Genomic DNA, 17,448 nt, shown 5'->3' on the forward strand with positions numbered 1-17,448 from the left:
CATCCGGCAACAGGGGTCGGATGTACAAGAGTTTGCAGGACTGTTCCTCAAGGAGGTCGAACATTTTGGGCTCAACGAGGCAGAGTGGAAGGAGACTTTTAACCTCTGCCTCCACATGCCCCTCTCTCCAGGGGTGATGGACAGGATGGGGAGTCTGGGGTTCTGGGAATTTGTCTACTGCCTGGGCCCCAGTCCTTCCATGGTGCGTGTTCCGGCGGATCGTGCTCCGGTGGTCCCTGTGCCGGTGGATCGTGTTCCGGTGGTCCCTGCTCCGGTGGTCCCGAAACGAAGGAGGAGGAGAAAGGCTCCCTCCGTACCTGCTCCGGTGGTCCCGATTCCAGGGGTCCCAGTACCGGTGGATCGGATTCCGGTGGTCTCTTTGCCGGCGGATCGTATTCCGGTGGTCCCTATGCTGGCGGATCGTATTCCGGTGGTCCCAGTACCGGCGGATCGTGCGCCGGTGGTCCCTGTGCCGGTGGATCATGTTCCGGTGGTCCCTGTGCCGGTGGATCGTGCTCCGGTGGTCCCTGTGCCGGTGGATCGTGCTCCGGTGGTCCCTGTGCCGGTGGATCGTGTTCCGGTGGTCCCTGTGCCGGTGGATCTTGTTCCGGTGGTCCCTGTGCCTGTGGATCTTGTTCCGGTGGTCCCTGTGCCGGTGGATCGTGTTCCGGTGGTCCCTGTGCCGGTGGATCGTGTTCCGGTGGTCCCTGTGCCGGTGGATCGTGTTCCGGTGGTCCCGAGTCCGGAAACGGCCTGGAGGGCTGTGATGGGATGCTTTGTGGTGGCAGTCCTGCATGCGTGGAAGGAGCACAGGGCTTTATCCGAAGCCCCGGAGGCAGTTCCGGTGGTCCCAGTTCCGGTGGATCGTGTGCCGGTGGTCTCAGTTCCGGTGGATCGTGTTCCGGTGGTCCCTGTGCCGGTGGATCGTGTTCCGGTGGTCCCAGTTCCGGTGGATCATGTTCCGGTGGTCCCAATGCCAGCAGATCGTATTCCGGTGGTCCCAGTACCGGTGGATCGGATTCCGGTGGTCTCTTTGCCGGCGGATCGTATTCCGGTGGTCCCTATGCTGGCGGATCGTATTCCGGTGGTCCCAGTACCGGCGGATCGTGCGCCGGTGGTCCCTGTGCCGGTGGATCATGTTCCGGTGGTCCCTGTGCCGGTGGATCGTGCTCCGGTGGTCCCTGTGCCGGTGGATCGTGCTCCGGTGGTCCCTGTGCCGGTGGATCGTGTTCCGGTGGTCCCTGTGCCGGTGGATCTTGTTCCGGTGGTCCCTGTGCCGGTGGATCTTGTTCCGGTGGTCCCTGTGCCGGTGGATCGTGTTCCGGTGGTCCCTGTGCCGGTGGATCGTGTTCCGGTGGTCCCTGTGCCGGTGGATCGTGTTCCGGTGGTCCCGAGTCCGGAAACGGCCTGGAGGGCTGTGATGGGATGCTTTGTGGTGGCAGTCCTGCATGCGTGGAAGGAGCACAGGGCTTTATCCGAAGCCCCGGAGGCAGTTCCGGTGGTCCCAGTTCCGGTGGATCGTGTGCCGGTGGTCTCAGTTCCGGTGGATCGTGTTCCGGTGGTCCCTGTGCCGGTGGATCGTGTTCCGGTGGTCCCAGTTCCGGCAGATCATGTTCCGGTGGTCCCAATGCCAGCAGATCGTATTCCGGTGGTCCCAGTGCCGGTGGATACTGCTGGACTGGAGAAGTTTCCCCAACGCCCTGCCTGCGCCGCTGAGGCGCCCTGCTCTCCCTGCGCCGCTGAGGCGCCCTGCTCTCCCTGCGCCCCTGAGGCGCCCAGCTCTCCCTGCGCCCCTGAGCAGTCCTGCTCTCCGTGCGCCGCTGAGGCGTCCTGCTCTCCGTGCGCCGCTGAGGCGTCCTGCTCTCCGTGCGCCGCTGAGGCGTCCTGCTCTCCGTGCGCCGCTGAGGCGTCCTGCTCTCCGTGCGCCGCTGAGGCGTCCTGCTCTCCGTGCGCCGCTGAGGCGTCCTGCTCTCCGTGCGCCGCTGAGGCGTCCTGCTCTCCGTGCGCCGCTGAGGCGTCCTGCTCTCCGTGCGCCGCTGAGGCGTCCTGCTCTCCGTGCGCCGCTGAGGCGTCCTGCTCTCCGTGCGCCGCTGAGGCGTCCTGCTCTCCGTGCGCCGCTGAGGCGTCCTGCTCTCCGTGCGCCGCTGAGGCGTCCTGCTCTCACCGCGCCGCTGAGGCGTCCTGCTCTCACCGCGCCGCTGAGGCGTCCTGCTCTCACCGCGCCACTAAAGCGTGCTGCTCTCACCGCGCCTCCCTGGCGCCCTCTGCACTCACCGCGCCTCTCTGGCGCCCTGCTCTCACCGCGCCTCCCTGGCGCCCTGCTCTACCCGCACTGCCCTGGCTGCCTGAACTCTATGGGCCGCCCCGGCCGCTTGAACTTGGTGGGCCTCCCTGGCCATTCGAACTTTTTGTTTTCCTCGTTCCTCCCTTGTTTACCCCTCCCTTGTCTGTACCTTCTTTGTCTGTCCCTCCCGTGCCCCCCTGGTCTGTCCCTCCCGTGCCCCCCTGGTCTGTCCCTCCCGTGCCCCCCTGGTCTGTCCCTCCCGTGCCCCCCTGGTCTGTCCCTCCCGTGCCCCCCTGGTCTGTCCCTCCCGTCCCTCCCTGGTCTGTCCCTCCCGTCCCTCCCTGGTCTGTCCCTCCCGTCCCTCCCTGGTCTGTCCCTCCCGTCCCTCCCTGGTCTGTCCCTCCCGTCCCTCCCTGGTCTGTCCCTCCCGTCCCGCCCGGGTCTGTCCCTCCCGTCCTTAGTGGAGCGTCTGGTAGCCGCTCCTTAAGGAGGGGGTAATGTCACATGCCTGTCCTGTCTTGTGTGCACTTGTGGGTTTTGTTATGTTGAGCATGTGCTCGTGTCCCTGTCAGTTCCCTCCCCCTTGTTATCTGATTATTGGTTAATTTGCCCCACCTGTTCTCCCTCATTATCTGCCTTGTTTGTTCCCTTTATAATCTCCTTGTGTTTGTCAGTCTGTGTTGGATCCTTGTGTAATGTCTGCGTCTTCCGTCCTCCCCGTGATTCTGTTGGTTTGTTTAAGTTTATATTTTATTAGTCTATTATGTGTTTTTCCCCCTCGTGGGTTGTTGATTTGAGTTTTATGTTTTGTTTTTGTAAATAAATCATCTTTCTCCTGCACATGAGTCCTCGCACCATTTTCCCTTGTTTGTGACGTGACAAGTATGCGAATCGGGACGCAGGGTCTATCTACAGGAGTGTGAATGCGAGACTGACTGCAGCAGGGCCTTGGTCTTTCGGGACGGGTCATCTGGACGAAAGTTCTTGTACTCATCCACTTCCTTCTCGATGGACAAAAGTTGGCTCTGCAGTTTAGCGCGCAGCCCAGGAAGCGTGTCCCGAATGTGATTGGTCAGTTGCTGCGGAGGAGACGAGAGAAACAAAGATGAGGGTCAAAGACACTAGCTGTGTATTTGTATAGCACAATGGCAATTCAAAGTGCTTTACATTAAAAAAAAAAAAAATAGTGCTAACATATGCATAATAAATAAGAATACCATGTGTAAGAATTAAAAATCAAAAAAACAAGGATAATCAAGACAGTTGTAAAGATAATAAAAAATCAAACAAAATGGTCAGATACACAATAGTGATCTGAAATAAAACAATTATTAGATATTGCATGAAAAAAGCTGAATACACCGACCAAACTGAGAGTTTAGATTGACGTTTACTAGGGGTGCACCGATTGGATATTTTGTGCCGATACCGATTTTAACAAACAATTATTGGTCGATAAGGATATCGAGGGTTTTGATCAGCAAAGTAAGAATTTATAAATTTACTTATATTCTACTAGCTGGTTTATTGCTGCATTATCAAATAATTTCTAATGAGCATAGGCTGGATCCTTTTAACATTCAGCAGGCCAACATAAATACAACAGAACAAGATATATATGAACTAAACAGTGCTTTTTAAGCAGGTTTAATGTCAAATAAGACTGGATTTTCTTCACTGTATTAATTAAATGCATATATTATTATTACAATGCGATGTAGCTCTTCTGCACGACATTAATCCTGTCACAATTACTTTGTTAAACTGAACTTTTATTTTGAAGGGTTGCCATGAAGACCTTCAAAAGGGCGGGGTCGAGTCTATATTAATTAATTAATTTATATTAATATAAATTAATACTTTCCTTCGTTTTTTAATTATTCATTAAAATGATTCATCTTAATTAATTGCCATTAAAACCACACTTTTTTATATTACTTCCAAATTAATGTAGAAACAACATAAATATTTGTTTAATTTAAACTTTTTATCTTTTTAGGCCAGTATCACTGATAGTAATACAGCTTCTGATGTCTCTATGAAATAATATTTAATTCACACTTAAATAAAATAACACCTTAACATGTATTAAGCTTCAAAAAAATATAACTTTTAATTTAAGTGAATTTAAAAACAATCCTCACATAAACCCATGATACATTTCATTTGTACCTGTGCTCAAGAACTTAACAAGTATGAAAATATACATAAATTGTTATCAGTTTGCATTGCATAAGTTATTAATTATATATAGATGAATCCTTATTAAAGGTACTGAAGTTATTTAGTCAAGAGCAGAGCATATTTAGTGAGCGATTACTTTTGTTCTTTACATTGTCATTATAAGTGGTTACTGTCACTTTAAAAGATCTTCCGCTGTCGCACATGATGCGTATCTCACACACGACGCGTTTTCTCACACCTCTTTAAACTCATCTAAGACGTTATTTAACTTTTTAAAGGCTGCTCTTATGAAGAAACTTAACAAAACTGGCCTCTTGGCATAATTGTGTGTTATTGTTTGTTATTACACGGCTCTGTGAAATACTTGACTCTGATTGGTCAATCGCCCATTCCAGCGGTACGTTATTTCCAGATAACACACACCGCTCATCCGGGTACTGCGAGTTATCTTGGCCGGTTCTACTTCTGTGCTTAACGCTGGCGCCATCTTGTGGCTTAAACAGCCGTGGGTTACAATGGAAGACTTCAAGGCGGGTTTCCTTTATAAAGTTTTAAATATGGATATTTTTCTGACACAAACGCATCGATTGGAATCAGAAGCTCTATTAACCCATCGGAGTCGTGTGGAGCACGTTATTTGACGGACAGCTGCATTTAATGGACTTCAGAAACAGCTCCAACTACTGCTGGGATTAACGTTAGCCTGGACTTTTTAAATATAACTCTGATTGTATTTGTCTGACAGAAGAATGTCATAAACACCTATAATGACCTGAGGGAGAGTAAATCATAGGCTTGGGTTCATTTTTGGCTGAACTAACCCTTTCAGCATTCATTCTCAACATTTAGCAGCAATAGATAAAGGCTTAAAGCAGTCTGGAACTGTTTTTCTTTGCGGAAGAGCTAATTAAATATTTAATCTCAAGACAATATTTTGTGTCTAATAATTATTTATTTGAGACTAGTAGGCGTGTAATAAGCGGGATAATGTCCACCCAGCCGGTTGTTATCTCAGAATAAACCCCTCCAGAGTGACGCTCCGCTTCGCCTCGGGGTCCTGATCACTCTGGAGGGGTTTATTCTGAGATAACAACCGGCTGGGTGGACATTAGCCCTTACTTAAAGTGCGAAAGAGGACTTGAATTTGGGCGTTGTGTGAGTTTTTCATACAGCATGTTCTCTTTGTCTTGTCACTCTTAAATGGTTTAAAAGCATTTGCACGAATAAACTCGTGATCATATAATGTAACACTAGTTAGGGGATTAGAGAAAATGAATATTTACCAGCGGAGTCTTCTCCCGTTTCTACTAATGATGGTTGATACAACTTCCCTGCGCAGATATCAACTAGGTTGCCAGGTCGAGGCCACTATGGTTTAAATTTGTGTGATGTGTCGATTGTATGAGTCGCCGTTTCATACAAGATCTGGCAACTGAACAACCTTGGAATAACACATTTGTGATTATTCAAAGAACGAAGTTTGGGCCATACAATTTACGGGAGATTTCCGGGAGAAATTACAAAGCAGGAGATGGGTGTGAAATACGGGAGACTCCCGGCAAAAACGGGAGTGTTGACAGGTATGGCGTCTGCACCATTCACTCGGAGACACAGAAACATGCAGGATTCATATTTAAACCGTCTTTTTGCAGGTTAATATTCACAGACACTAGTATATATCACAATTTGATTTAAGTGACTGACCTACATTTTATTTATTCATCAAAACTCCATTATGTCGTTTTTTGACTGGATTCCAACCATCGCGGAAGTTAATCAAAAGTTAATTTAGTCTTGTTTTTTTTGTTTTGTTTTGGTTGGTTGGTTGGTCTTTTGTTGTTTGATTAAAGCTACACTGTGTAACTTTTTTAGTTTATTCTAAGCTAAAAACACTTTGTTCTTTCAAAAGTATATGTGCTCATTAATGTATATTTACATCTTTCAAGTAATAAAGTATTCTCGTAAGTTTATAATATACCATTGAAAACACATACGGGTGAGGGGTTCGAATGCCGGTCGCCATGTTGCCCCTCCATCTTGAAAGTACAGTAGCCAAAGAGGGACATACCCGTAAATTCAAGCTTCGCCTTTCGCTTTTTAACACTCGATGGCACCGTGTCGAATGTGAAGAGGGGGATTGCCGTGCTAATCTTGGACTAAATTGGCCACCGTAGGAGTTAAAACGAAATCAGAATTGAGAGGAACAGAAACTAATATTCTCTGGATGGTCATAAACCTTTACACCGCTAGATGGGGGAAAATATCACACAGAGGAGCTTTAAGATTAAAACGCAAACAGCAGCGCAGCAGGAATAGTACAGTATAATCTTGGATTATGCATCAGATATTATACAGCTCAGTGCCTTTACGCGGTTCATTAATAAATCATCGGTTTGCTATATCGGCCTTTTTTATGCTATAGCCGATATGCCGATGGCTGTAAATTGATACAAAAAATCGTCCGATACATCGGTGCATTCCTAATGTTTACTCATCTCAGTTGTTAAATTCTGCTCTCTCTCACCTGGTTGAGGGTTTTCTGCAGGAACGGCGTTCCCATGCGGTCGGCCAGGTGTCTATAACTTGGATGAGACAGGAAAAACTTCCTTTCCGCAGCCATAGCGGCGGTAATATCCTTCTTTCCGTCAATGTCTTTCTGACTGCGGTTCACCACACCAATGTAACCTAGAGTCAGATAAACACATCATGAGAGATCATCCGTGAATGCGGAGAGCCATTCGGATCATTGGATCTCGGGAGAACTGGATGAGAAATGTTTGAGTTCACACTCAGATTACAGACTTTATTTCTCCGAATGTGAGCATAGTTTCAGACATTTATGCGTTTACGTTTTTGATGCTTTGAAAGCGACTTGCATCCCAGTCCCGTTCTTGCAACTTTGCGCAACGTTCCCTAAAAGTTCTCTAAAGGTGACGATAATCACGAACCTTTATAGAACACGAGGGATGATCCTAAAGCGTCCTCTTTTGGTTATGAAAGTGCTGCAGTTGCACACACGTTCTGAAAACATTCAGTAAACGTGATGGAAGGAACTAAATAGGACCCAAAAATAACATTCTAGGTTGGTCCCCTAAAAGTCCTGCAAACGTTATGGGACTGTAGTGTAGAGGGAACGTCCCATAGTTATGTTCCCCTAAACATTCCCAGAACGTCCTGAATGTTCCCTGAAGGTCCGCCAAATAACGTCCCCCAACCCTTTAAAGAACTCCACATCATGACCGTCTCAAAACATTCTGGGAATGTTACCAAAGGTGGTGAAAATCCCAAACATTGGGGATGTTTCTAAAGCGTCCTCGTTTGTTTATGAAAGCTGCAGTTCAAGGTTCCCATTTTGGTTGTTCTATGGTCACACAGCAACGTTACAAAGAGGACATTTGGGATGTTAACAGAACAATCCCATTCGGTTTCCTGTTAGTCAGATGGGGACGTTTCATTTGGGACTGCGCTGCAACATATCATGTGACATGTCTCTACACTGTATTCCCATAACGTTTGCAGGACCTTTATGGGACCAACCTAGAATGTTTGGGAACCCCTGGTTTAGGGAACCATATTTTATTTGGAAATTTGATGTTCCCAGAACATCCCGCTGGTGTTAAGGACATTGCCTGGTAACACTCCTAGAATGTTCCGAGACGGTCATGATGTGGAGTTCTTTAAAGGATTGGGGGACGTTATTTGGCAGACCTTCACTTTGGGGGCCATTACTATAGGACGTTCCCTCTACACTGCATTCCCATAACGTTTGCAGGACTTTTAGGGGACCAACCTAGAATGTTTGGGAACCCCTGGTTTAGGGGACCATATTTTTTTTATTTTGGGGGGGGGGGGGGGGGGAGAGAGATTTGATGTTCCCAGAATGTTCCGAGACGGTCATGATGTGGAGTTCTTTAAATAATTGGGGGACGTTATTTGCCGGACTTCCACTTTGGGGAGAAAACTATAGGACGTTCCCTCTACACATTCCCATAACGTTTGCAGGACTTTTTGGGGATCAACCTAGAATGTTATTTTTGGTCCTATTTAGTTTCTTCCATTACGTTTAATGAACGTTTTTAGAACGTTTGTGTGAATCAGTTTACACTGGGCTGCTTTGCAAACAAGGGTCAGTAAAATAGGATTTACACAAAAGTTGCAAATCTTAAAGCTACACTGTGTTACCTTTTTAGTTTATTCTTAGCAAAAAACACTTAGTTCTTTCAAAAATATATGTGTCCATACTTCTTTCAAGTAATAAAGTATTCTCGTAAGTTTATAATATGCCATTGAAAATAAATACGGGTGAGGGGTTCGAATGCCGGTCGCCCTCCATCTTGAAAGTACAGTAGCCAGAGAGGGACATACTCGTAAATTCAAGCTTCGCCTTTCGTGGTTTAACACTTAATGGCACTCATGATGAGGTCGAACTGGAAGCCATGTTAATCTTGGACTAAATCGGCCACCGTAGGAGTTAAAAGGAAATCGGAATTGAGAGGAACAGAAACTAATATTCACTGGATGGTCATAAACCTTTACACCGCTAGATGGGGGAAAATATCACACAGTGGAGCTTTAAATAGTGAAATAACATTAATTTCTTGATCTGCGTTGTTCAGTCTTGATGTTTGAAAACGCGTACGTGTGCGGTTCGCACTTTAGTAAAAAAACTTTTATTCCAATCAATCGCAGGTGGATGAGAGATAAATCATTGTGTTTGTTTGATAAAGACGTTTAGCGAGCCCTGTGAGAGAATCATTCCGATGTCGCTTTCAAAACAATCCCTCATGTGAAATGAACTGAAAGCGGAGCTGAAGCACTTTAAATATGCAAATATTATCCAATCCTAACTGTGGGCGTTTACTTCCAAGTCTACTTGACACCAGCGGGATGTTCTGGGAACATCAAATTTCCAAATAAAATATGGCTGCCTAAACGTTCCGAGAACGTCCTAAATGTTCTGTGAAGGTCCGTCAAATAACGTCCCCCAATCCTCCACTGCAAAAAAATGCTTTTCTTACTTAGTATTTTGTTTTGTTTATAGTCTAAATATCTAAAAATTATTACATTAAGAAACATTTTAAAAAGTAAAAGTTATTGTCTTGTTTTGTTTTGGGGAAAAAATAAAACTCAAAATTAAATACTCATAAAATAACTCAAAATGAAGAGAGTTTTTGCTTAAAATAAGATAAATAATCTACCAATGGGGTGAGAAAAATAATGTTGTTTTAATGCCACTGGCAGATTATTTATCTTATTTTAGGCAAAAACTCTCTTCATTTTGAGTTATTTTTCCCCAAAACAAGACGATTACTTTCGCTTGTCTAGTAAATACTTCTTGTTTTAAGAATTTTTAGATGTTTGGACTCGAAACCAGACAAAAATACTGAGTAAGAAAAGCATTTTTTTGCATCGATTAAAGAACTCCACATTATGACGGAACATTCTGGGAACCTCCGATTTCTAGTCGGGATTGCATTCAAGTCACATTTTATTAGTTCTTCCTTTCCCCAAGAATCGAACCTTGGTGTTCAGCCTTTTGTTCCTCTGAGACCTTGGTAATTATTCTAATGATCAAAGAAACTGCTGAGGAGGATATTAAAGACATCTCATTTGAGATTGTTCTATTTCTATGGGTTACAGGGTGTCTGCTGATCCTAAAGAAGTCTTAACATGTCTTAATATCCTTAATGTAAAAATAAGGTCATAATGATGATCATGTTCTAAATACACTTTTCAAAGTCTTAAGTCTTGTGCATCAATTAAAAAAAGTTACAGAGATCCTTAGAGGACAAAAATATCTGTGTCAAGAAACTGTAATAAAAATTGAAGCTTAAGTTTGGACTCATTTGAATAAAAATACAGCAGAAGTAGAAAAACAGGAATAAGGTGAGGATTTGCTTTAAAGGCCAAACCTGAGAAAATGGCGCCTTCTGGTTAAAAAAAAGATTAAAAAAAGAAAAGTAAATTCCTTGCCAACAAAATGAAAGCCTGCATTATGTTATAGTTAATCGGCCCTGGGATTAAAAATGTCAGTTTTAATGGGATTTTTTTGTCCTTAAGGTCCTGAGTGAAGCTATTTATGAAAGGAACGTACAATTCCTATAAAAATACACACTTCTGCCAACATTTACACAGCTGGCATTAACACAGGCAAAAAAAATTTTTTTTAAGTATTATAATGAAGATAAAAATGTCGCGTAAGGGTTAATAAAATGCACTCGAAATATTTGCATATACGCATAAACGTTAGAATGTTATTTTTGTTATATATTTTTTTGTCCAGTATTATTATGACAAAAGTTTTTTATCTATATTTTCTTCTTTAAAAACGTAATGCACAGAAATGTGACGTTGAGCAGGATTTGACTGCGTTTGTTTGCATTAAAGCCGATGGAAAATGTTACTAAAAAGTATTAAATGGGAAATGAGGTACAAACAGAATTAAACTCTCAGATTTCTCATTCTAGTCTATGCTCTCGGATCCTTAAAGCATGTTTGCAGGGTTTCAACTTGCTGATGGGAAAAGCAGACGTGTGTAAAACCGCCGCGTCAGCACACGGACTGCACCCGAGAGCGTCCCATAAATATGCTTTGTTGTTGAGCAAAGAAGAAAAGCAACGTTTTTCCAGATGTGTCGATGAAATGAAGACTCTCACAGACGGCAGTGGTGACGCTTTTCCACAAGAGGGAAACCATGAGACCGTATCTGTGTTCACATCACCCGCTTTACCAGAGTAAGAGCACATTTTACTAAGAAATATAGCTAAAATAAGACCTTTCTTAAACCTGGGGCCGATTACACAAAACTAGGATAAGGGATTAAACCGGGATATCTTAGTATCTAATCATCTGTACACTGCAAAAAATGCTTTTCTTACTCAGTATTTTTGTCTTGTTTCGAGTCCAAACATCTAAAAAATTCTTAAAATAAGAAGTATTTACTAGACAAGCAAAAGTAATTGTCTTGTTTTGAGGAAAAATTACTCAAAATGAAGAGAGTTTTTGTTTAAAATAAGATAAATAATCTGCCAATAGGGTGAGAAAAATAATCTTGTTTTCTGTCTGAATTAAGATTATTTTTCTCACCCCATTGGCAGATTATTTATCTTATTTTAAGCAAAAACTCTTCATTTTGAGTTATTTTTCCCCAAAACAAGACAATTACTTTTGCTTGTCTAGTAAATGTTTCTTAATGTAAGAATTTATAGATATTTTGACTTTTATAGAAAATTTTGTACACCGCTGTCGTGTAAACGTACCCTGAAGGTACACTCACACCAAGAACGATAACCAAAGATAACTGTATATTAGCCAACAAAAAAAATCCAGGATCACCAAGATATCCCAACTTATCCTAGTTTTGTGCAATAGGCCCCAGAAAGATGCAGAAAAACTAATCCATGCTCTTATCTCAAGTAGATTAGACCAAGGGTTTTCAAACTGGGGTCCGGGGACCCCTAGGGGTCCGCCAGAAATTTCAGAGACTAAAAAGACAAAGCAAAAATGGTTAAAGTCTGCCAAACATTCTGACCGTTTCATTTCTAAATGTTTCTCTCTTTTCTTGTCGTAAAGACACTTTCCAGAATTGTATGTTTGCTTTTAATCTGTCTATTTTTCCTCACTATACTCCCCTTTATCTTGCTCACTTGGGTTTTAAGGCAGTTTATTAATGCAGTACGTAAGCAGCTTACATACATTTATTGTGAAAGTTGCTTATACCAAATTTTTTTAATTGAAAATGTTCTTCTTCAGGTAATACATCAGGGTTGCCAGGTTTTCACATCAAAACCCGCCCAATTGCAACTCAAAACTAGCCCAAAACAAGCCCAATCGCATTTTGGGGGGGTTCCCTGGTTAAAAAAATGCATTCTGGGGGGTAATATAATATTTTTTGCATTTCTGGGGCTAAATATCACATAATTGGGGTCAGTTTAACCCGCGGATATGAAAAATAGCCTGTGGAAACAGTGTTAAAGTAGCCCAATTCCGCGGGAAAAACCACGGACTTGGCAACACTGTTATACATTCAACATTAAGTACAGCCAATTTAAGTTTGGAAACAATTTGTGTTGATAATGTCACACTTTTTTGTTTTGTTTTATTTTTTATACATAAACATATATAGATGGATTTTAGGAAGGGGTTCCTCATAAAAGGTTTGTCATATTTAGGGTCCTTGGCACCATAAAGTTGGAAAACCCCTGGATTAGACTATTGTAATGCACTTTTTACAGGTCTCCCTCAAAAATCAATAAACCGACTTCAGCTTATTCAAAACTCAGCAGCTCGGTTATTAACCAGAACTACACTGTAAAAAAAAAAGGCAAATTTTGAACTTATGCAGTACAATCGACTTGGATGTTTAAGTTATTTCAACTTAAATTATGTTAAACTCACTTTAAAAAATGAGTTGCATCTTGTATGTCTTTTTGGTTCCACTTGTGGTGTTGAAAGTGCTCTATAAATAAATGAAGTTGAAGTTGAAGTTGTATAACTAATAAAAACAAGTTTAACATTTCTTACCTTATTTTGATGAGTTAAAACAATGTAAAAACATATGTTGTCATAACTTATTGAACATATTTTTTTTACAGTGTAAAAAGAGAGAACACACAACACCAGTTTTAGCTGCACTGGCTTCCAATAAAATGTTAGAATAGATTTCAAAGTCCTCCTTATCACATATAAAGCTCTTAACCGACAAGGACCTAACTATATTACCAGTTCTTTTGTTAATTATATTCCACCAAGAACCCCACTGTAAAAAAATATTTAGAAAAAAGTGGCCTGGTTGCCTTAAATTTTTGAGTTTATTGAAATTAAAATTTTGAGTTAATACAATGAACATTTTTTGAGATTCGTCAACCTTTATTAAAATATAATTAAACGATTTTGTAAGCATTTTGGGTAATTGTGTGTGTTTTATTTCTGATGACGCAGCCAAATTGTGCTATTTTCATGATTTATCACATTTTTTATGTGGTTCAGACACAATAATATTTTGAGTTTCTATTTATTAAACAAATTTCCTTCATTGTATCAACTCAAATTTTTTATTTCAATAAACTCAACATTTTAAGGCAACCAGGTTTCTTACTTTTTTAACAAAAAACTACTTTTTTTTTTTTTTACAGTGGATCATCTAGTGCAGGTTTATTGGAGGTTACCAGTTATCAACGAGGGAAAATCAGTGATGCGGCTTTTGCTAATTATGCACCAAAATTATGGAACACGCTTAGACTTAGAAAACTTTCATGTCCCCACACGGTAAAAAAAAAAAAAGTTGGTTTTTGTTGGTTTAACTTAAAAAAGTTAGTAACCTGGTAATATTTTAGGACAAAAGAGAATACCAAAAGTTTAATAGTTCGGTTTTTAGGACATTTAGGTTCGGCTCGCTCACCTCGCCGCAGAGGCAAAAGCTTGTTCTCCAGGATGTCCCGAGCGTCCGTCCCTTCATCCATCAGATCGAGCTTAGTGATGACACCGATGGTCCTCTGACCTGCTCACACACACACACACACACAGACCACATGAGAACACGAGCACCATTCGGACACATGACAACTGATAACAGTCCCTTTAATGCAAGTCACGATTGGCTCTTTTATTTAGAAGGCGGGACTTATTCCACCATATTGCGCAGTGAACCGTCTTTGTATATGTGACCCTGGACCCACAAATATTGAGAAAATCTCCTTTAATGTTGTCCAAAGTCCTACACTGCAAAAAATGCTCTTCTTACTTAGTCATCTTGTCTTGTTTCTAGTCTAAATATCTAACAATTCTTAAATCAAGATGCATTTACTCTAGATAAGTACAATTATATAAGCTGTTTTCTTAAAAATAAAATCTAAATGAAGAGAGTTTTTGCTTAAAACAGGCAAAATGATCTGCCAATGGGGTGAGAAAAATAATCTTAATTCTGATTTAAATCTTGTTTCTTGTTTCTGTCCCAATCAGAAATAAGATTATTTTTCTCACCCCATTGGCAGATCATTTTGCCTGTTTTAAGCAAAAACTCTCTTCATTTAGATATTTTTCCCCAGAAAACAAGACAAAAATATCATATGTCATTTTACTTATCTAGAAAATGCATCTTGATTTAAGAATTTTGTGATATTTGGACTGGAAACGAGACAAAATTACAAAATAAGAAGCAAATTTTTTGCAGTGTTAGCAATGCATATTACTACTAATAATACATTTATTATATATTATATATTTATGATATATTACGGTTGGACATTTACTAAATATCTTCATGGAACATGATCTTAATATCCTAATGATTTTTGGCAAAAAAGAAAACTGGATCATTTTGACCCCTATAATGTATTGTTGGCTATGGCCACAGATATACCCGTGAGACGCAGGGCTCCAGGGTCACATATCTGAAGGGTTTGTCTGTAACCTGTTGGCATTGGCCAAAAAAATGTGTAAAAATATCACACATGTGAACACCAACCCTCATCCGTCCCTCGGGTCAATTTGACCCGAAACTCATTTTTTATGTTTTTTGTTGTTTTTTTTACAAAATTGAGTGTCTATTGGAGTGGTCCAAGACCCTAGGACTTCGGTCGCACTTGAACGAATTAATCGAATTGATAATCGTGATTACAATTACGGATGTCTTAATTATGTAATCATTCAATAAAATTATAATCGCAATCACAAAAAAGAGTCCACTTCTGTGCTTAATGTGTTTTTCTTCTTCCTACGTTATCTTAAGTTTTTTTTCTCCATTGTTTAATTTTTATTTTTAGTATAACACAATATACCATTGCATATTTTACTTTTTTATTTAAAGAAACCAAACCAATGTTTTCAGCTTGTTTCTTTTGATATATCAATATGGCATGCAGTCGCTTCAAACTGTGTTATAAAGCTATTCAAAACTTTATTCAATGTAAATTGTGATAATCGTATTTTATAACCGCAATTACAATTTCAGCGGAATAATGGACGATTCAGATTTTTGTCATAATCGTGCAGCACTAGTACACACACAAAAATTGGCTGCATTCAAAGAGTTTTGTGGTTGAAGTGTATAAAAAGAAACAAATCCTTCCCTCACGGGTCAATTTGACCACCTTAGGAAAGCTTCAGTACACATAGAAAAACCTAAAAATGCTCCAAATTCAACTAAAAATGTTAAAACTTTACCAAAAACTAATTTTATGATGTCCACCTGAATGCATTCTGAAGCCAAATGACTTTAGGACCCAGCGGAACAGCTCATCCGCTCCATATAGAGCTGTAAGAGTTATGAAATATCATCTAATAATATCATCTAATAATATAATCTAATAAATATCATCTAAAAAATATCATCTAATAATATCATCTAATAATATCATCTAATAATAGCATCTAATAATATCATCTAATAAATATCATCTAATAATATCATCTAATAATATCATCTAATAAATATCATCTAATAATATCATCTAATAAATATCATCTAAAAAATATCATCTAATAATATCATCTAATAATATCATCTAATAAATATCATCTAATAATATCATCTAATAAATATCATCTAAAAAATATCATCTAATAATATCATCTAATAATATCATCTAATAATATCATCTAATAATAGCATCTAATAATAGCATCTAATAATATCATCTAATAATATCATCTAATAATAGCATCTAATAATAGCATCTAATAATAGCATCTAATAATATCATCTAATAATATCATCTAATAATAGCATCTAATAATATCATCTAATAATAGCATCTAATAATATCATCTAATAATAGCATCTAATAATATCATCTAATAATATCATCTAATAATATCATCTAATAATATCATCTAATAATATCATCTAATAATATCATCTAATAATAGCATCTAATAATATCATCTAATAATAGCATCTAATAATAGCATCTAATAATATCATCTAATAATATCATCTAATAATATCATCTAATAATATCATCTAATAATAGCATCTAATAATATCATCTAATAATATCATCTAATAATATCATCTAATAATATCATCTAATAATAGCATCTAATAATAGCATCTAATAATAGCATCTAATAATAGCATCTAATAATAGCATCTAATAATATCATCTAATAATAGCATCTAATAATATCATCTAATAATAGCATCTAATAATATCATCTAATAATAGCATCTAATAATAGCATCTAATAATATCATCTAATAATAGCATCTAATAATAGCATCTAATAATAGCATCTAATAATAGCATCTAATAATAGCATCTAATAATAATAGCATCTAATAACAGCATCTAATAATATCATCTAATAATAGCATCTAATAATATCATCTAATAATATCATCTAATAATAGCATCTAATAATAGCATCTAATAACAGCATCTAATAATATCATCTAATAATATCATCTAATAATATCATCTAATAATAGCATCTAATAATAGCATCTAATAATAGCATCTAATAATAGCATCTAATAATAGCATCTAATAATAGCATCTAATAATAGCATCTAATAATAGCATCTAATAATAGCATCTAATAATATCATCTAATAATATCATCTAATAATATCATCTAATAATAGCATCTAATAATAGCATCTAATAATAACAGCATCTAATAATATCATCTAATAATAGCATCTAATAATATCATCTAATAATAGCATCTAATAATAGCATCTAATAATATCATCTAATAATAGCATCTAATAATAGCATCTAATAATAGCATCTAATAATAGCATCTAATAATATCATCTAATAATAGCATCTAATAATATCATCTAATAATATCATCTAATAATATCATCTAATAATAGCATCTAATAATAGCATCTAATAATAGCATCTAATAATAACAGCATCTAATAATATCATCTAATAATAGCATCTAATAATATCATCTAATAATATCATCTAATAATAGCATCTAATAATAGCATCTAATAATAGCATCTAATAATAGCATCTAATAAT

General features: G+C 39.4%; 1 protein-coding gene across 12 annotated transcripts in view; it reads right to left on the reverse strand.

The window, feature by feature from the left end:
• dnm1a (dynamin 1a) overlaps positions 1-17,448 on the reverse strand; it is a 144,674-nt gene that overhangs the window by 98,376 nt on the left and 28,850 nt on the right. For all 12 annotated transcript variants that reach the window (XR_010904458.1, XR_010904457.1, XR_010904460.1 and 9 more), the window contains exons 5-7: positions 13,869-13,967; positions 6,993-7,153; positions 3,221-3,363 (exon numbers count right to left, since the gene is read on the reverse strand). Coding sequence is in view for 6 of the 12 variants with exons in the window: in XM_067439756.1 (XP_067295857.1) it covers positions 3,221-3,363; positions 6,993-7,153; positions 13,869-13,967 (403 nt within the window). In the remaining 6 variants the exon portion in view is untranslated. The remainder of the gene's footprint in view (positions 1-3,220; positions 3,364-6,992; positions 7,154-13,868; positions 13,968-17,448) is intronic.

The sequence above is a fragment of the Pseudorasbora parva genome, chromosome 3 (assembly GCF_024679245.1).
Source record: "Pseudorasbora parva isolate DD20220531a chromosome 3, ASM2467924v1, whole genome shotgun sequence".
Taxonomy (NCBI): Eukaryota; Metazoa; Chordata; class Actinopteri; order Cypriniformes; family Gobionidae; genus Pseudorasbora; species Pseudorasbora parva.